Genomic DNA, 21,992 nt, shown 5'->3' on the forward strand with positions numbered 1-21,992 from the left:
AGATTATTTCAACAACTTCCGTTTTATAATTAGTAGGATATCTCGAAATTCCTTGTGTTTATCTATGACGGTTATGAACTGATGCTATTGGAAATGTGTGAGATTGTTAAATCATATCGGACAAAAAAGCTAGAATTTACCCAAGCTGTATAGCAACCCTCGCTTTGGTCATAGTCCTGTAGCTTGGCAATTTTTTCTACTTTTTTTTGCTTTTCATTTCTCTCTTTGGTCTACCAAAGCTGATATTCATTTTAAAGTTCCACTCTCAAGTACATTGGAGGGCTTTATGGGTAACCTCCTTGAGTGCTCTCAAACGAAATAGAGAATAAAGCGATAAGCTACTGTTCCCTTTGATGTTTTCTTATGACTATTTAAACTGAATTTTTAAACTCCTTGAAGTTCGATTGCAACTGATGGATTAATTTTAGTAGAAATGGATGAAACATAAACAGAAAGAATTGAACAAAGTTAAGATAAAAGGTTTTGAGACAGTGCCAAGAAGTAGGTTAACCAGTATTAACTTTGCCGAATTATACCCTGAAACATTTCTTATGCGTTTTCTCCGAGCTGACATCACAAATGGGCACTTTAAGAATAATAAATTCGTCTAAAGACCCTGTGTTGTAAAACTTCTGCGTATGGTTGAAAGGAATAAGGTAGAAGGGCCAGCAAATTTTGGAGGGAAGTAATATCCTCTTCCCTGTCGGAAGAGGATATTAGCAAATAAACTGGGCTAATAGTCTTTGAATTTTTCCTTCATTGTTTGCCAGCCACATTTTAGGTTCCTCCAAATCAGCTGTCATTGAATCAAACAGTTCATGGTAACCAAGTGTAAGTAAGGAGCGACGCTGCTCTATATTAACCGAAACTCTAAATAACTGAATTTTGATGTGAATAAGTTATATTAAAAGATTTGTCTTATTATCCTGATTCCAAATATATAAGATTCATTGTTTTAGTTTACTCATCAAGGGCTAAGAACCTGAGAAAGTTTATCCGATTTTGAAAAGAAAACAGGCAGAAATGACCCCCTAAAAGCCAAGGAATCTTAATGACACCATCGGATTCAATGTATCCTCGAACCCTACTGTAGAGGTTTGAAGTCCCCATCTTCAAAGACGTGGAATTTTCCATTTTTTGCCTAAAAATAAATCACGGATGCATGTTTATTATTTTTTTAGGAACGATCGTATCGAACCAGCGGTTATAGAATATCGGGAGAGGGCTTATTAGAACCGAAGTTAAAAGTTCTAGTGTCCTTTTTAAGTGACCAAAATTATTGGAGGGCTCCTAGTCCTCCTCCCTAGCCTCTTTTTTCCCCAAAGTGGCTCTGGATTTTCTGCAGGGATAATTTTCCCTGGGGAGGGAAGTTTCCAGGGGTAAACATTTTAGGGAAAATTTTACACAGGGGAATTTGCCAGAATTCCTATACGACATTCTTTTTTAAATAGAAAAAAAATATTTAAATTAAATATAAAAAGCAAATTTTTTAAACTGAAAGTAAGGAGCAACATTAACACTTAAAACGAACAGAAATTACCTATAAGAGGGGATTTCTTCCTTCCCAATACCTCGCTCTTCACTCTAACATTTGACTTTTTGTCCCAATTCTTCAAGAACGACTCTTGAAACACAAGGGTCGGTTAATTAGAACAATAAGAAGCTTTCTTAAAAGTGATAAAAGAATTTAGCGTGAAGAGTGAGGTATTGGAGAGAAGGCAACCCCCCTCATATGCGTAATAATTTCTGTTCATTTTAGTTTTAATTTTTCTCCTTACGTTTAGTTGAAAAACTTGTGTTTTACCTAATATTTGTTAGAATTAAAGAATAAATTATGAAAACCAACAGCAGTCAATTAAACTAATTATAAAATTCCAAAGGTGTGTAAAATAGGTGCTCTTATTTAAAAAACCTTTTTTCTGTCATTTACTATTTCTTGAAGGAGTCAACATGAATACTCACGCTGCTTGCTTGGTTTGGCATAATTTTGCTTTTTATGTTAGGACCCCTTAGCCCAGAGTACGCCATTTGTAATGCCATCTACTTATGACGGTCGCTGTGTATGTGATCGAAATATCCAGAATTTCTATCATTGTGCTTCACTGTCCAATAAAAAGATTTATTCCTATTTGAACTGTTGTTTTTACGTGATGGAAAGGCAGTGTGGTCTTTGAAAATACCTATATGAGAAACTATATTGCTTTCTTTAGATTCCATTTGTATTTCAGGTTTTACACTTTGCTTGTTCTATCGACAGCATTGTTCAAGAGACCCCCATTCAAGAACCTGATTGTAAACGGGTTAGTTCTTGCCTCAGATGGGCAAAAAATGTCTAAAAGCAAGAAAAACTACCCAGATCCTATGAAGGTGAGTCATTTTTTTTTTCATACCAAGGTTCTATTATACTAGGTTTTTTAATGTTTTACCCTTATCTTCTTCCTGGAAACTAGATTATTGTTTTGATAAGATTGTTAAATGTTGCCTTAAAAAAACATGTCCTAGATATACATCATTTTCAACGAATGCAAATGATATTATCTCATAAGGGTGTATTAAGGTTCTGCAGTTTGAAATTTTGGATCAAAATAGGGGTTACACTGACTTAAAACTTGCATAACAGTAATAAGTAATAATATAGGCTATTTGTACATAGGCTTATATATATAGGCTTCATATTAGGCTATGTACATAGGCTATATATAGGCTTCAATCTTCATTCTTAAGGTTTATGCTCCCTCAGAAAAAAACGATTTTGCGACAAGCCTGCAGCTGCACCAAAAAAAGATGAGACACTCGTATCATTTGATTCATTATTCTGAGATCTGTTCAATCACAATCCCAGGTTTATGGTATAGCTTTTTCCTAAAAGAAGAAAAGATCTAAACTTGTTAAAAAAAGGGACAATTTTCTTCTTTTTTTTTCAACGAGTTTTAGTCAATTCTGAACGTATTTTTCAATCTTACACCAACAAATGCAGATTTAAATTTTTTTTTTCGAATGATATCATTCACATTTTATCAAATGATATAAAATTGTCAAACATTAAAATTGTTAGACAGCAAAAAAATAACATACCAAAAACTTGCATAGCGAACCTTAAATTATTTTATGCAGTTTCCTTTTTTACCTTTGTATTGGATAATGAATATGAAAAATTTGCCCTAAAATTTAAATTTCAATCCAATATTTTTGTTCTTAAGCAGAAAAGCTGAAACACTTTCCAGATATTCCTACAATTTAAACATAATATGACTGTGTCAATTGAATAACGGACAGAAATTAATTAAATTAATGGTTTCTAAGACTTACCTTCCAAGCAGAAAAATTGGAAAATATCACAAATGTTCCTAAAATTAACAAATAAAACAAAAACTACGTTTATTATAAATCCGACAAGAGGTAATTTCAACAACGTTTTCTAAAGAAACGTCAGAAAAGATTCTAGAACATTGAACAAGCTAAAAATTTCTGTCAATTTTTTCTTTTCGTCTTTTTTGTTAGTCAGATTCATGAGATAATGCAGGGCACATTCCATTGTGCTTATTAGGACTTAAAGTTTCATTCATGTAGTACTGCAACTATAGAAGTTTCCGATAAGTCACTGTACTACTATTTAACATAATAAACTTCTGCTGTATCCTAGGTAACTAGCAATGTGTAATAATTATTCACCCTCTGAAATGGTGTTGACATTGTAATTTTGCTTTTACTTAACTGATAGTTATAAATATCGATGGAAAAGTCACCCACAAGAGGGGGAGGAGCCCCCTTGTCTCTGCCACTTGACCAATATGCTTCAGAAATTTTACTTTCCATTGAAAGGGTCTGATAAAAGCCTCAAATACATTTTTTTTTCTACTTTTTTTGGCTGTGATTATTGCTAGGATTTGCCAGTTAAACCTATGATTTGCCACTCTTCCAGTGTTTACATAGACATAGATAAATTTATTGACACACTCGACATAACACTTAGAAGCCCTGAAACTGAGCTGTTTACAAGGTACATAAAGATTGCATAAACACGAACTAAAATTCCTTTTTTGTTGTTAAACAGACCCGAAACAAAAAGAAATAGTGATACCGCACTGTGCGGCAGTAAACTGGTTCCAACTTTGGAAATAGGGAGCATATACCTGTGTTCTAGGCTTCTTAGTATATATTGTCCAAATTTGATTATAGCATTTTGGAGGTGAGTGTGGAACTCAAGTCCCAGTGATTCAAGGCCTTTTCGTAGGAACTCTAGCTTTTTCACATCATAATTTTATAAGCATGTATTTGTATGGCCTCAATATCTTAGCTTAGCCAACTGGACGCTTGGGCCCCAAACTGGTTACGCGTATTCTAGCTCAAGGAGAACGTAGGTCATGTAGTCCAGTTGTATTGAATTTCCCTTGAAACCAAAACTTTTCATTGTAACAAGCAATTGCAGGGCAGCGCAGCCTTTACGGATTGACTCATTCACACGGCTGTTGAATCTGCAGTCGGTTAAGAAATGCAGATTCAATACACGCAAATGGCCAGTGACGTATACACTGACGCATACGTCCTGGATAATCATAATACAATAATATCGGTTTGGTTCTATTGTAAACTCCGAGCTACTTTGAGTAACCCTGTACTGTTCCGGAAACCTAAACTGAACTTGTGATTTAATGCCTGACCAGAGGGGATTGGGTCAAGGTAAGTGGTGTTTCGACTAAAATATTCGGACCAACCCATATATGGAAATTTGCGTCTAATTTCAAGAGAGCGAATAAAATGGGAAAAGCTTATTTTATGAGTAGAATTGTTCTTAGATTCTTATTCATTAATAATGAAATAAATGCTCATTAGTAATGAATATGTAATATTAGATTAAGTATAGATCAGTTAATTCTGTATTCCAAATGTCGCCATGATTTTTTATTATTATTATTTTTTTTTTTCATTTGTCTATTTTCAACTCTGTATTTTATTTCTTGCTATCGCCTTTGCCGATAGTTCTCCATCTAACTCTTAACATGTTTCTGCCAAAACATGGTAGAGTAGGTATTTGTATAAACTCTCGTAAAAGCTGGGTAAAGTTACTCGAGAGTTACATTAAAATTTGGTCATCAGCTTTCTATTCTTAATTATTATCAATAAATTTTGGGGCCTACAACCAGTATCAAAAGATCCGAGTTCAATAGAATAGTTAAATAAAGTTATGCGAAAGATAACGCTTATTTTGGGGCTGGTTCAATTGCAAGCCTGTTGATTAAAATTGGTTGTATAATCGTTATAATTTTGTGTTTTTATTAGAAACAAAATGTTCCTTAAAAACTAAAAAGATAGCGTTTTGGTTTTTTGACTTCTATGTTTACATCCCACTCTATACTGTTAACTGATTATTCAAACCAAAGAATATAGGAGTGGAAGTTCAAGTTTTAGTTTTTCCTTTTACTATTTCCTTTATGTTATTTTTACCATTTATTCAACGTTATTAATCAGAGGAGCCATTCAAAAATTAAATTGATTAACTTTACTTTTAAGTTTTTGGGACTGAAGCTTGAAACTTAAAGACAGAACTAGGCCGTAAAACCTTTCACACTAGCACAATTTAAGCTTTTACTTTGTGTTTTTTTTTATCTCACGGAGCAAATTCGGTCGGTAACGCAGGCAGTGCCAAGCAGACTCGGGCTTTACTTTGAATATTATGTTACGTTATTATGTTACGGGCAACTTTATGTTACTTTATGAAAAGTCAATGTAGCCGAAATAGAACGGACCCTGAATGAACAATTAATAAATCTTGAAAATAAATAATAAACTTTCTAGACAACCGTTCGCGCCTAGTTAGAGCTTGAAGATCCACTCCATATTTTTAATTATTGGATAGTATACTTGCGATGCTTGTGACAATTTTAGATGATGTATATAATGGTTTTAGGGAGTTTTATGTTAGCCTAGAGTGAAAGAACCTGTTGAAGTGTGAAAGAAAATGCTTCACTTAACGTAACCTTAGCCCCTAGCATAGCAAATTACGTAAGTAGCGTGAAAGCTGCTTAACCCAATTTCTTAAAGTTTCCACCTTTCTCCCTCTTTCTTCTTAGTAAAGATTAATACCCCAAAAGGACAGCCAGGGACAAATCTTAGACTTTCAGTCCTTTTTTAGTTCTGGCCACAGCGTCACCATTGGCCATTTTTGGTTTTTCGTTTTTTTCTAAATAACTACAAGTTTGTGTGGAACAAATTGTCTTACGGTCAATAAGAGCCAGCTGTGCCTCTCACTCAGACTATGTGTCTTGGCTTTTTCTTTAATTAGCCATGGATTGATGGTAACTTAATGACAAATATGATAAATTGTTTTACGGTCAATAAGAGCCAGCTGTGCCTCTCACTCAGACTATGTGTCTTGGCTTTTTCTTCAATTAGCCATGGATTGATGGCAACTTGATGACAAATATGATAAATTGTTTTACGGTCACAAGAGTCAAACTCTTTCTTTGACAAATTCTCAGACTCAGCTCTTCTTAATTATATTCTAGCCGGCTGCCATGGTTTATTACGCTATGGTAAGTACGATAATCTTGAAAATTTAGGTTTGAAAATATTTCTTGTATTTGAGGTTGTTGAGAAATATGGAGCCGACGCCCTTCGCTTATATCTGATTGACAGTCCTGTCGTTAGAGGAGAAAACCTCAAATTCAAAGAAGATGGCGTTAAAGAAATCGTCAAAAATGTTTTGCTTCCTTGGTTGAATGCCTACAAGTAAGGATTTCTTCTTTTTTTATATTTTTTTGATGGTATTTCCTTAATTATACATGTGCAATGCAGTCTTATAATGGACTGCTCCTTATGCTGTAGTTTTTGTTTTCTAGGCTTTAAAATTGAATAAAATGTAGAACAAAAATCTTCGAAATAAGTATTAATTACCGACACACGTCTGATATCGAAAACAAATCCAGTACGGTTAATATTGGGGTGCGGGGGGCTCGAGGTATATTTATGATTTTGAATATTGAATAGCTGTGGTACGATGTACTTTTTTGTTTAATGTATTGTTTTGATGCTTTCCTGTTGATAGAGTCTGTCCAGGATTTACTGTTAGGGTATTTCCACTGGATATACCACTGTATAGAATCTGGCTATCAGTCAGGGGACTAACTTACCAAGGCTGCCAGGCAAAACCAAATAGACTTTAAAAAAAACTTTTCCTCTATTATTGTAATAAATGCCTTTTCCACTAAATAAGAAAACCTTTTCCACTAAATAAGTTTTTCAAAGAAAAACTATAAAGAGCTACATTGAATCAGAAATGAGCAGAAAAAAGGTCATATGATTTCCCAAGCTTCAAACTACTAAAAATAACCATCAATAAATAAAGAAAACACAAAACGAAGAGATATTAAAATAGATAATCGCGTCAAACTCAAAACGAACAGAAACTTAAATGAGTGGGGCTGACTCGCCTATGTCTTCTGAAGAACAGAACATAATTTACACTTCCCTGAAAACAGTCCTTATTTTGAGCTGAGTGTTCCTGTTTCTCATAATATTGAAAAAAAAACAAATAAAAAATAACATATCACAACAAAATTATTTAACAAAAGAAAAAATGAATATGGGTCACAGTTTAACATACATATGCTGATATTTATTCCTTAAAGTCTTAATAATTTTTGTCTTTATTAAAGTTAAAAAACAGAAACATTTAAAATATATTTTGCTACATTTTAGGTATATTTTGAGATTCTTCACTTTCATACATTTAGTCATAGTTTTAATAGCAGTCACAGCTGTAGTAGTTGGAGTGCTAGTAGTAACAGTTGTAGGACTAGTAGTGGTATTAATAGTAATAGCACTAGCCATAGTAGCAGCAGTAGTTTTAACATTTGCCTTTTGGTCAGTTCAACATCCTCCTCATCAAGCCCTGGAAAGTTCAACTTAATACAGTAAGCCATTGGTAGGATATTGCCTATATGCCCCTTAAATAATATTTCATTCCATAATCTCCTTTAATTTAGTTAAATTTCTTCCTCAACACTTTATGAAATTTTCATCTTAATACTGTTAGCGTCAGTAGTAGTTGGAATAGAATTAGTAGTTGAGTATTTGCAGTAGTAGTAGTGGTAGTAGTAGTAGTAGTAGTAGTAGTAGCGTACATATATTGCCTTTTGGTCAATTGATAATCCCCTTTAAACATTCCCTGAAAGTTCCTACTTAAATTCCGAATTCATTTTTGAGATACTCCCTTTTGACAATATGCATGGATATAGTTTGTTTTCATTTAGTTCAAATATCCCCTCTATATTATCTCAAATTTTAACCTGCATAGCCTTAGCCTTAATAGTACCAGTATCATAGTAGTGGTAGTAGCTGGAGCAGTAGTAGCAGTAATAGAGTATTATTAGTAGTAGTGGTACTAACAGTAGCAACAGCAGTATTAATAGGATATAGCAGTATAGTAGGATACAGCAGTATAATAGGAGTAGTATGCATATGTTGCCTTTTGGCCAGTTGAACATCCCCCTCGTGATGCCCTGTAAGTTCCAGCTTGATACGGCAAAATTGTTCCAAAGATATTGCTGATACGCCCTTTTGACAATTGGAATGCACATGATGTGTTCTGATTTAGTTGAAGTCCCCTTCAACATTTCCTCAAATTTCTACTTCAGCATCTTCGCCAGTAGTAGCAGTAGTAGTAGTAGTAAGATAATCCGTTCCAAAGACATTACTGATACGCCTTTTCTACAATCTGTATGCACATAGTATGTTTTGATTTAGTTCAACTTTTTCCTCAATACTTTCTTAAATATTTACTTCAATACCCTAAGCCTTGGTAGTACTCGCTATAGAAGCCGTAGTTGTAGTTGTAGTAGTAGTAGTAGTAGCGTGCAAATATTGCCTTTTTGGTCAATTGATCATCCCCTTATCATTTCCTTGAAGTCCCAAATTAATGTCCTCAGTCATTCCTGGCTTGCGCCTTTTTGACACCCCGTATACACATAATTCGCTTTAATTTAGGTCAACGTTCCCCTCAACATTCTCTGAAATGTTCACCTGAATATCCTCTGTCTTTTTGGACACTAAATGTCAAACACGACCACCTCTCTCAATAACAAAGACTATGTAAACAGCGGGCGAATTGCATAACTTACAGGCTTTGCCCCGAGGGTTGTGGGGAGGGGGGGAATTTCAAGAGACATTGTTACTGGACCTTTCGGTTATGCTGAAAAAAATGGCTGTCTTAAATTTTTGATTAGATATTTTGGGGAATTGAAGTGCATGGGAGGGGAGATTAACCTCCAATCACTTTTATCTCTCAGAAAAGGTACTAGAACTTTCAATTTCCAATCAAATGAGCTCCTTCCGAAGTTTCTGCGATAACTCCTTCTATGCGAAGTGCCTCGGTGAAAATAATAATACGTTGTGCCTACATCGCTCTTTACTTAGGCAGTGCTATTGCGCTGCTAATGATTAAGAGCGACTGAAATTCTAGTAAAGAATACGAATTCTGTCAAAACAATAGTTGTGAAAGGTTGAATAATGTTGAAACAAGCCAAAAATACACTTGTAGACTTTGTGATTCATGGAATCCGAAATCAAAATTGGTTCAAAATATAGTAGAAAATATTTACCAAAATGCATTTGGATTGTGGTAGAAAAAAAGCTAAAAATCTCCTAAAATAAATCTAAAAAAATATGAATCGGATACATTTCCCGATTAAAAATGAGTAAGAAGGACTAATTTTAATAATATATAGAAGTTTAAAGCAGAGTAGAACACTTTTATTTTGTACTAAAGGTATAAAATGCAATGCACATGCCTGCTGGCAAACTTGAAACTATTAAGCTAAACGAAGAACAGAAGTCGCCTTTTTTCTCATCACTAAAAGCTTTGAGCACACCAAATTAAATATTAATATGCATTACAATAAAACAAATAGAATAAAGATAATAAATAATAATTACTCAGCTACGCGTCTAAAGTGTTCTTCAGTGTGCTTACAAATTTCTGTTTCTCATGGTATAAACGTGCAGTGATTGGAATGAATTTTCAACTTTATTGTTGGAATTTCGATTGCTGAAACGACATACGACATCCGGCAACTTTATTGCCGAATACAACTGTGTTGCCGAATGGAATTATTGTATGTCGAATGATGAAACTAGCTCTCAACATCGGAAGAACTTCATATAAAAAAATGTCCATGATGGGTTGCGGTGTAACTGTGTAATTTGGAAATTTGTTGGGGCAAAATTCAAAGGTAATTATGTCATTATTTTACCATACAATAAGTGTAATTATGACAAAATATAAAAACTGATATCAGACGAAGTTGATCTAAAGAAGACAAAAACCCTATAGTTGCACAATTGAATGTTTTCGACCAATTTTGTTCTCGCAGCCCTCGCAATTTGGAATCAGTGGGGAAATATTGGCAAAATTTAAAGGTAATTGTATAATTAGTTTACCATACTATAATTGTAATTATGACAAAATGTAAATACCTGACATCAGATGGAAGCTTACTTAAGAAGAAGAAGAAGTAAAAACCTGTAAGTTCTGTATAGTTGCATGATTGAATATTTGCGGTCAATACTGCCCTCGCAGCCCTTAAACTCCACTAGAACTCCGGTAGGGTGATCTTATCTTGGGGTTTGGCGAAATGCTACCGTATGACCCTACTCACAGTAAAATTTTGCCCCCAGAAAACCAGATAAAGAGTTTTACGAAATAAAACTGAAACTAGTGCATGCTCTAACAAATTGCTACAGTGTTCTTTCGTGCTCTGTTTTTGATTATTGTATAATAGTCTTAATAATATGTTTTGTAATACAACATAAAATGAGCCACTGGGGTTTGATTGTTGCGCAAATATACCCCTCTCCCTCTCAAACCCCTAAACCATCCTCATGGTCTCACAACCGCAGCGGCAATGGTGTTAATGTTTATAACTAGACTGTACAACTAGTGCTGTAATTCAGGTCATAAATATTTCAATTTTTTTTGTTTTATCTTTTCAAATTCTTGGTCTGGGAAGTTCTCTGGAAATTCTTGTTCTTGAAATTCTGGGAAGTTCAATAAGGTTATGAAGCTGCAACTGTGATGACCTTTATTGAAGTGAAGAATAAGCCTTCTCTCTGAATCATTACTAGTTAACGGAGCTTAAAGAAGGTTTATTCAAGAAGCTGAATTTATCAGGTTTATTCAAGAAGCTGAATTATCCTATTAATCAGGTTCCGAGTCTAGTTTTAGCTATTAATCCGGGCAGTAGTGTGGCTGTGTGGGGGGGGGGACAGGGGTGCTCACTTATGTCTGGGTGTAGTTCTCTTAGGACAGCATTTAAATATGTTTCATGAAGGATAAGCCCACATGCGCTGTTAAATTGAGGGGTGGGGGGAAACTGACCTTGTTCTGAGGGCTGAAAAACCTACCTATGTCCCTGCATCTGGTTAGTTTTACTATCGTTTTAAACTTACCTATAAGTTGTACAGTTTCTGAATCCGTTGAAAAAAGCATCCATCCTTTGTGGATATTTTGTAGATAATATGATTTTAGATATTTTGAAGTCTGGAATTTTAAACGTAATTTTCTTTTTATGTTAATGTGCCGAGTTCAGGTTTTACTTCAGAAAAAGAAAAATATTTCTCGAAGTGCTTTTTTCAATTTCAAATATAACTTTAGATAATTTCAGACACGTTAATTTTTTTAATATTGTCTTACGGCCAGGCGGGTTAAGTTCGCTTAAGACTATGCTACTCCACTATTCTCTCTAACATATTATCTAGCAACCATAAATAGCATTCGAGCATCCCAAGATTACTAATGCGACCATGACTTATCCTTAGCGTTTCACTGGGCGTAAATGATTTAGAGTTTAGGGATATTGCTACTTAAAACGGTCGGTCTGGATTAGTAGTCGAGTTAGTTACAGCTGCGGACCCCGAGAAAAGATAGGATAATTGACGTCAAATGTAAACGAAATATCAGTCTTTTCAAAAATGGAAATACTTTGTAAAATTATATGCAGAGAAGAACGGACAGTAATTGTGAAATTCGGCACACCCGAAGCCGTATCCAGGGGAGGGGAAAGGGGATTTGAACCCTCCCTCCCCCCTGAAGTGTTCATCCGGCTCGTAAAAGCGTAACAAAAAAAATATATAATTTTTTGATGTGTTTTTTTGTACCCTCCCCCCCTCAAAAGAGAAAAGAAATCCAGTATACGACCCGGGGCATACCTTTAGGGATTTGTAAATAGACTTTGTTTTGTAGTTTAGCAAACGTAACTAATGTGGTTATTTGCCTAGTTGTCCGTAGTGCATCAGTTAATAAGCTCTCGAATAAGCATTTGCTCTTGTCTTTTACATATTGCATCCGGGGAAGTTAGTGTTCAGTGGATGAGTCAGATAAGACACCTTCGAACGCACTCAAAATTGTTGTGATAGAATTATAGTCAACATCGTCTATGAAATTACGAGAAATTAAAACTTCCAAAGTGAAAATATTCGCAATCCTAGATTTAAGCAATAAATGGTGACGAAATTTTTTCGGAACAAAAACAAAAAAGGAAACAAATTCATGGCTTTTATAGTTCAATTGGGAAATTCTACCAAAATCTGTAGCATTACTGCGAAATTATAATCTTTGAATACTTTTTGGTTTTTATAAATGATAAAAGCAAATAAATGTGGATAAAACTGTAAAAAAAAGAGGGTAATTTTATTATATAGCGTCTATGTTAAGTTCTTCATCCATTGATCCACTGTAGAACCGGTTTCTTCGTTAGTTTCTTTCAGCTTAATGTGAGAAAAACAAAGACAAATGGCCAAATAGATGAGAAATATATAATTTAGGCTTTCTAATTGAACATTAGGGGGTTAGGGGTAAAGTATTTGGACAGTGTGAAGTCAGAAAACCATTTTTACTTTATAAAATGCAGAATAGTTGTACCTAATACATTTTGCATGCAGACCCGCTGTACTTTAACCCCCCCCCTCCCCTAATGTACAAATATATAGCCCAAATTCGTTTCTAAAGTACTGATATTTTATTCGGATTAGTAGAGAAACGGGTTGTACTTAGATGAAGAACTTGACATAGGCCCTATACCATTTAAGTACCAAAAAGAGTCTTGAAAATTTAATGTCATTTTTATTAATAATTTCTGTTTTGTTGTATTTGTTTTTACGGCGATGTTGCAACAACAATTATTAACTTTTTACTTGCTAAAATGGTTGTATTTCGATGTTCATTTAATATTTTGTGGACTTTTAAAGCTACGGTTTACATTACGTTGTTTATACGTTTATACGTTTTTGTTTATACGTTTTTACAAAAAATGTTGCTGATTTCATTTTTTTTCTTTATTGTATACCTTAAAAATAAAACTTGAACTTCTACAGGTTTTTTGAACAAAATTCTTGCCGTTTTGAACTCAAAGAATGCCAACAATTTCTGTATGATGAAGATACTATGCAAACTCCAAAAAATATTATGGATAGATGGATCCTGTCATTTACAGAGTCTCTCCTTCAGTTTGTACGACAGGAAATGGGCGCCTATCGACTGTACACGGTTGTACCAAGACTTATTAAATTTGTAGACCAGCTGAACAATTGGTACATTAAAATGAACAGACCCAGGATGAAGGTAGAAGCTTGCTTTTTGCTTTTTATTGTTAAAAAAAAACATTTTCAAAGAAAAGTAAAGAGCCATTTTAAAACTTAAAAAAACATAATTAACTCCTATAATAATTCCTATGAACAAAAATTTCTAAGAATGAAGTATTGAAATCCAAAACTGTGAGAAATGGAAATGAATAATCATATTAGACATAAAAATAACAAATACTGCTGCAGATGAATAAACGAATCTTAAAACAAACAGAAATTGCCACAAACAGGAGTAAGACTCTTGCCCGCTAAACCTTCTAAAGACAATAGAATAAGTTGTGCTTCAGTAAAAAAAAATACATTTTTTTTTCTTTTTATGATTTTAACATGGAAATATAAAAAATGGTAACATCTTCTGGAGTTATTGCCATCATGAATTTATCCATTAGTTTCCTTGCATTAGAACTTTCAAAGCATTATAAAGAAACCATTCAAAACATTTCAAAAGCTTTCTTTTTTTTTCTTTTCTTTTTTTTTTTGCATGCGTACTCGAGTATGGGCAATGTTTATTAGTACATTAAGTATCGATTCAGTTGAATAAGGTTGTTTAAAAAAAAGAAGAAAATACTGACTAGGGATGTTGACTGTTATTATGAGGGATGATGGTGAACTTAAGCGATTAAAAATCCGAGTGTTTTAACACAAAATCTAAAACAACAAGAGAAACAAAGTCGAGTTAGCTGATCCGCTTTTTCAATGGTTTCTATGAATAGTTATCTGAATTTATGTGAAGTCTATATCTTATATGTGTTTACTGCAAAGCCTATAGTAGAGCGAATTTCCTTAATTCCCTATTTGCCTCCTACATCTGAAAATGACTCAAGTCGCTTCAGTTACTGTAAAGTACATGCTTCATGTGTTTACATTTTGGACTTAAATCGCAATTTTAGCCTAATACGTGCGATCTGATTTTGGGAATTCTAGATATTCTGATCGGCTATTCTAACAATACTAGAATAATTTAAGAACGGCCTTGTGAAAGGTCTTATTCCAAAATATCCGATTACGCTCGTTATAAGTATGTACTAACTACACAACCAAAGCCGATAATGCAAATCAGTACACACATCTTTTATCGCCGAGCTGCTACTATGACAACCGTAAAAAAAAAAAAAAAAAAACGAAATTTCTACGATACTTCTTCACACACCCGAGACAACCATAAAAAATTCAAGTAATCAATTAAGACCCATAATTATAGAATAGAATATATTTATTCACTACAATAGCCGGAGCTAGTAGCATTAGCATGTCATGAAAAATATAATTTATACCTTCAAAAACCCTCACAGGAAAATTTAAACAAACATTATATTAATCAAACACATATTAATCAAACATTAAATATTAGTCGCGTCAATATTATTAAAATGACGGGTAAAATATGGAACAAATGATTTGCGATATCTCTCAGTACTATAGGCTGAGCAAGTCAGTAACTGTGGACAATTCTTTTTTATTTGTCGGAGTCTAGTAACTGGTCCTTCAGTTCGGGGGCTCTCAAGGTTGGGTAGTAGACGACAATGAGTTGGGGAATTCAAACAATTTAGTCCAAATCTATATGTTAAGTCATGTCTACGACTATCAAGTGAGTCCAAATTGAGTTGTTTCAGTGCATCCTCGTAAGTTGAGTAGTTTTGTCCAAGTATAATTTTTACAGCTCTTTTTTGTATCGTCTCAAGTCTATCTGTTTGATCTTTTGTCAATCCTGGATGCCAAGCAGGGCATGCATACTCAAGAGAAGGTCTAACATAACTGCAGCATACAGACTTTAAAACCTCAGTTGGTGCACCAAATCGTTTTAGGTTGGAAAATGAATGTAAAAGCGATGTACCCTTTTTGGTCAGATAGTCAACGTGCGAATTCCATCTTAAATCATCGTCCAAAAGTATCCCAAGTATTTCAACAGTTTTCTTTGTTGGCAGTATGGAATTATGAGAAGAGTGGTTGTTACCCTTTAGGAAGGAAAACGTCATAAGAGCTCTTAGTTTCACTGACCGTCAGTTTTACCTTTTCTAATTCAGCTTTTAGATCATGATAGCTTTTGATTAAGTCAGACTGTTCAGTAGTCGGAGGGCTTAGTCGCAGTGATAAAACAGTTAAATCATCAGTAAATTTAGAACGCTCACGAATTGTTGTTAAAATACGGTTGAAAACAATAAGAAAAGAAAGCAGGCCTAATTTAGTCCCTTGTGGCAAACCACCAAAAATATCTACAAATTTAGATGGCTTATGATCAGGGAGTTGGACACACTGAGATCTTTCAAAAAGAAAACTAACGAGCATTCTTACAACAAATGGACGGGCACCCATAGCCTTTGCTTCTTCCACAACTACATTATGATCAAGACTATCAAAAGCCTTAACTATGTCTGCAAATAATGCATCAACATAGGCCCCATTATTTTCTAAGTCCTTAAGGATAGTATCCAACAATGCAACCAAATAATGAACAGTACTATGCGCGGATCTAAATCCAAATTGTTGGGGATCAATATTATCATTTATGTCCTCAATTAAACAATCAAAAATAAAACTTTTAAATACTTTTGAGAGAGCTGGTGTTTTCGAAATCGGCCTCATCTCTGTAATATCTTTAGGTGCCTTGCATTTGGGGATTGGCGTTACATACGCCTGTTTAAAAATACATGGGAAAACACCATCAATAAAACATTGGTTAAAAATTGCCGTTAAAGGAGTAGATAAAAGATCAGCACACTCAATAATCAATTTAATCGGTATCTCACTAGGATAACTAGATTTACGAGAATCAAGTGCCTTCAACTTTTTAGCAACTGAACAACCACTAGTATAGGAATATTTGAAACTGAATCATTCGGTGGTAATTTTCTTATTTGCGGATGAATTTTATAAATTGATGCAAAAAAGTCATTAATTTCACTAGGTAACAGGGGTTTACCATTGACATTTCTCACTTCAACTCTAGTTACTTTTTTGCCAATAATGTTCTGAACTAAATCATGGAACTTCCTTTGGTTGGATTTATATATTTTGCTTATTATTTTAGACCCATACTGCTTACGTGAAAATCTTATTTTATATACAATTAAATTTCTTACTCTTTTGAAATCTTTTACGGGTCCAGTTGAATGCAATTCGTTTCTCACTTTTATCAGATTCCGAACCTCTTGAGTAATCCATGGTTTTTCATTAGATTTCACATATATATTTTTTTTTGGGGGGAAATTCATTTTTGGGGGGAAATTTTTTTTGGGGGGAGAATTTCACAGTATTTTTTGAACAGTTCCTCACAGAATAAACTTGCCATTTTGTCACCGTCAGACAATGAGAGAATATCACGCCAGTCACGATCTGTGAGCCAATTCTTGTAGAGATTTACTAGTTCAGGTGTGAAAGGCCTGTACACCACACTATTTATTTGTCTATCTGGGATAAAATGATTGGGTGTCCAAGCAACACACAGGTGATCACTCAAACCTAATGGGGGTAATGTAACTGGAGTATTATAATATTCAGGACATTTGCTAGAAATGAGATCCAACATACGGTTACCTCTTGTGGGCACATTGACAACCTGCATAAGTGATAGTGAATTACTTAGCCATTTGGCATCTAAGTCATTAAAGTCACCACACATTAGGATACAAGGATCCTACATTGTCAGTGCAATTTTGTAAGTAATTCACAAGGTCTTTACGATAGGGGCCACGGGGCGGATAGTAAACAACACATATCACCAGTGATGCCACTTCCTTGGGAAGCTTCTTAGGCCTGCACCACAACCATAGTACTTCAAAACCATGCTTATTTGGTATATTACTGAAAGTGAGAACTCGATTTATTATAGACGATCGACGAATAATACCAACACCACCACCATGTGTTATTGTAATATCATTGGGTGTCATTCTAGGTTTGAAATAGGTATCATATCCTTCAAATGCTACAACATCTTCAGTCGCGGACCATGATTCACAGATACAAGCAATATCAACCAGTTCATTCTTTAAGCAAAGTTCAACCTCTTCTAATTTGTTCATAAGTGACCGGACATTTGATAATAGTATTTTCGGAAATATATAGGGGTGAAAGAAGGGTTTTACACTGCGGTCTCGAATCTCCTTTCCAGCACATTGAATCGGTTCCAAGTTGGGATACTCGGAAGACATGGTTTGAGGGGTGGGTGAATCTCTGATTTCTTTAAAATTCCAAACTGGTTGGTTGCTAGTACTGGATATATTGTCGGAAGGCTGGCAGATGTTGGTTCTTTCTTTTTTTTTTGACTAGTAACAAAGCTACTGCATTGAACAGATACATTATTACTGAGAACTTTAGAGCTGGTAATATTACCCTGGTTTAAGCACTTCTCACAGGTAAAAAGAAAGAAACATCCCGAGGGTTTCTGCAGAACAAGGACTATATCTGCATCAATTGCAGCGCAGGCCGTATGCATGCGGTGTAAGCAAAGATGACAATCAAATGAAGGGCTGTCTTTTGTTGATTCGTCACATAAGAGGCAGCTCAGATCAGGACCTCAGCAGTCATTTCTTTCCTCGGTGATGTTTTCTATAGTATCCATACTTCTCAGTGCACCGCCAGGAATGCCTGGAAATTTAGATGGCAAGTTTTCTACTGGGAAGATAGTGTTCTTTTTAAGTTGATCCTGGATTTTATCGTTGTTACTTTGCGATCTCAGTTTCGATATCAGTTTTTTCAGAGTAAAGGTTTTTGGGGAATCTTTTTGTTTACAAATTACGCACACAAAGGTCTTCTATAAGTCAATAGAGTATTTAGTTTTTCCACAACTAAAATGAGACCAGTTATTATACACTGCACGCCGCCTGTTTCGCTTGAAATTCTTTTTAAAGAGATGCTACACTGTTCCAGATCCATAATAAGTATCGCTACTGAGTACACCAAGTTCAAATTGCAAAAATGTCAATAGTAAATAAATCTAAACAATCGGATATTAAATCACTCTAGGGAAATCACTCAGGTTAATTCTTAATCAAAGTTCCCAAGGGAATTTTCACTCAAGAAGAAAAATAATCCGCTTATTCAAAATATAATCACTTTGTTACTGAATTGAATATTAGCTGTAGGTCGGGTAGAGACTATAATCCTTTAGTAATAGGTTATATCCAAAAAAGATCCTCACACCATGAATTATAATACATGTTTCCTTAACTTTATTTATAAATTTTTTCAACCTTCTTTATTTCATAAATTTCATTACCATTGCTATTCCTAGATTAACAAAGAAGAACTTAGACATCGTAGTGATGTCAATTGGAACTGAAATTTCGTCCCTAACGCGAGTATCATAATTATGGTAATCACACCTAACCTGCGGGAGATAAATAAAGATAACTTATTGATTATGGTATTCAAACATAAATAGTAGATGGTAAAAATTCCTAAGTCTCACAATCAACCAAGTTTACAGGATCACTTGAAGATATTTCCTTATTTTGGAGAACTCGAATTGGATCCACTAGCGACAGAAGCGTCCATGCCATATCGAACAACAATATGAATTATACGGATGTATTACGGAAAAATAAAACGACCTTAAACTACAACGGGGGACAAAATATTCGAGCTTTTGAAGTATTAATATGTTCCGTGATGATATCGCTGATATATATTCAACATGGCTCCTAAACGACTAAGTTTTATCAAGTGTAATACCATGATGTTTGGCACATTATTTCCTGTCAATTTCCCCGTCACTGTTTTAATCGAGTACTCATAAATAACAAGTATATTCTAGAGAATCAAATAAAACTAATTTAGCAGGGTGAAGCCGAAGTTTTTTTTATTTGGATTCCAAATTGAAACTCATTTAGCGGTGGCTTAGTCAATTTTGTCAATACATTCTCTGTTCTTGCAAGACAAACAAGCGAAGCGTCATAACATCGAAACTGTTACTTCTTGTGGATCATGATGTACCTCACAAAAATTGTTTCTGATATTTGAGATAGTCTGACTTACGTCTTTTACAAAAAATAAAAATAATGATTGTCCTAGAGCGGAACCTTGTGGTTCTTCACATTTAATGGGGAAACTTGAATGATCGCTTTGAATTCATCTGAATATACTGTAGCTGTCCTGCTAAGAATGCACGTAGAAAGCAAAGTACACCACAAAAGTACACTTCTTACACTACAAAACTCCAAGTTCTCAAGTAGTAAATTGTTGTCTACTGTGTCAAAAGCCTTAACGATCAACATTGGATATTTTAAGATCATTCCCTAAATATATCCTAACTAATCATGACCTAAAAAGGGTATAGCACGCGTGTATATGCATAAGTTTAGGTGGTGGTTGGAAAGGGATGAATCTAAGAGTTCTAGGTTTTTTCTGTATCTTCTTCTGCATTTAAAAGGGGCACTAATAATTTTAATTTATTACTGGATGACTGTGTTTTCAACTTTCTTCACTATTCGTTCCCCAGGATGGCGCACAGGTACAGTAATATATCGTCTACTGAGAGTGGTTTGCCAATATAATAGTTTTCGTTGAAACTGAGTTAGAAACGCTATCTTGTGTAACAAAAATATCTTCCGAATGGTCTAATTGACATTGCTGTAAAACGCCTCTAACTGACTGTATTTTGTAATACTCCTTTGCCGAATCGCAATTTTTTAAACGGTTTGACCGAAACGCATTCACATGGTCCGTTTTGCCGAATGTTGCTGATTTGACCCGACGTATTTCCCGCAAGTGGAACATGGCGATAATACTGAAAATCTTACCACAGAAATCAGTGAAACGGCTTCTACTAGCATGTTTCCAACCACGGAAAGAAATGATGGTACAGAAACAAGAAATAACGCATCCAAAAAAGTCAGAAAGAGGTTAAATGACAAGGAAAAGTATATGAAGTAAACTCTGGAAATGTTTAGGTGAACACTGTAAGCCAAAAAATTACATGGAAATATAAGAAAGTGAATCCCTTTAATTGTGCTCATTCGTGTCCTTTCAGATGTATTGAACAATTCGTCAAACTGTCTGTTCGTCAAACTGTGAGACTGTTCGTCAAACTGTGTTTAAGAACTTTTTGACATTGTCAAAAGATTTCAAAAGGATGTAATATTTGAAAACCACTAAACCTTTACCTAAAAAAAGGGATAAAAAAGATAGAATCGGCGGAAACGTACATTCCACTATTACCTGTCAGTTCATAATAAAGCTATGAAGGTCTGCAAAGGAATTTATTTTGCTACCCTAAACATCAGTGATAAGCAGATTCATCACGCCCATAAGTTATCAAGTGTGGAGTACATCCTGTTAGTGGTCCACAGAAACCTATGAATAAAAGTCAAGAAGATGATCTGGTATTCACAAGAAAGCACATTGAAAGCTTCCCAACCATTGAATACTGTCGTGCCAAAACAAACAAAAAGTTTCTTGACCCTTCACTCAATATAACAATCATGTATTCATTGTACGAAATTAAGTGTGTGGAAGATGATAAGCTACCTCTCATGGAAAATATATACAGAAAAATTTTCAATTTTGAATTTAATCTTGCATTTCATGTTCCTAAAACTGACAGATGCAGTATTTGTGAAAAAAAAAGGCTTAAAAAATGGTACTAAATTATCTGAGGAGGTCAAAATCTCTCTTGCAAGACACGTGAAAGGAATATTAGAAAACAAAGGAGAAAAAGGTAAAGACAGGGCTTCGGATGGTCCCGTATTGTGTTTGAATTTGGAAAAAGTTTCTACTTTGCCAAAAGGGGATGTTTAGTCCTTTTTTTTATAAAAGGAAGATCACTTGCTTTAACTTAACTGCTATTCTTACCTTTTGGTAAGAAAGACAGGAGAGCTACTCAAGAAAGTTTATTGTTGTTTGTCAGAATGCTAGTAGAAGTGGAAATGATATTGCCAGTGGTTTTTGTGCTATCCTTGTTAAGGTTTTTGCTTCCTAGCCTGACATCAGAGAGTTGGTTACATAGCCAGATTCGTGTGTGCTTCAAAATTGTAATCAAATAATAAGCTACGTGATGCGAGACATCCTGAGGAAGCATTGGCACGTCCAGGGTATAACAATCATGAATTCTGAGCCTGGCCACTCCACAATTTAGGAAGCCGATGCTGTTCACAGCGTCATTGAGAGGGCTTTGAAGCACAAGGAAAGTCTTTTTGCTACTAGACTTGGCAAAAAAGATTTTGATTGTTCTCTCTGTGACCCCGTTTATCATTATTTCAATGACAAAGCAAAAGTTTTTTGATTACACTAAACCCTCCAAGTGCTATAATTATAACTTACTGTCATTATCAAAGATGAAGTTATTAAATTTTAAGCAACAACTATGCAAAAGAGTGTTGTATAAAACTACGTTATATATACATATATATATATAT

General features: G+C 34.5%; 1 protein-coding gene across 4 annotated transcripts in view; it reads left to right on the forward strand.

The window, feature by feature from the left end:
* The window catches only part of LOC136034695 (isoleucine--tRNA ligase, cytoplasmic-like), an 82,865-nt gene that overhangs the window by 53,632 nt on the left and 7,241 nt on the right, over positions 1-21,992 (forward strand). For all 4 annotated transcript variants that reach the window (XM_065716026.1, XM_065716027.1, XM_065716029.1 and 1 more), the window contains exons 12-14: positions 2,229-2,367; positions 6,587-6,729; positions 13,369-13,615. In XM_065716026.1, the coding sequence (XP_065572098.1) occupies positions 2,229-2,367; positions 6,587-6,729; positions 13,369-13,615 (529 nt within the window). The remainder of the gene's footprint in view (positions 1-2,228; positions 2,368-6,586; positions 6,730-13,368; positions 13,616-21,992) is intronic.

This window comes from Artemia franciscana, chromosome 13, assembly GCF_032884065.1.
Source record: "Artemia franciscana chromosome 13, ASM3288406v1, whole genome shotgun sequence".
Taxonomy (NCBI): domain Eukaryota; kingdom Metazoa; phylum Arthropoda; class Branchiopoda; order Anostraca; family Artemiidae; genus Artemia; species Artemia franciscana.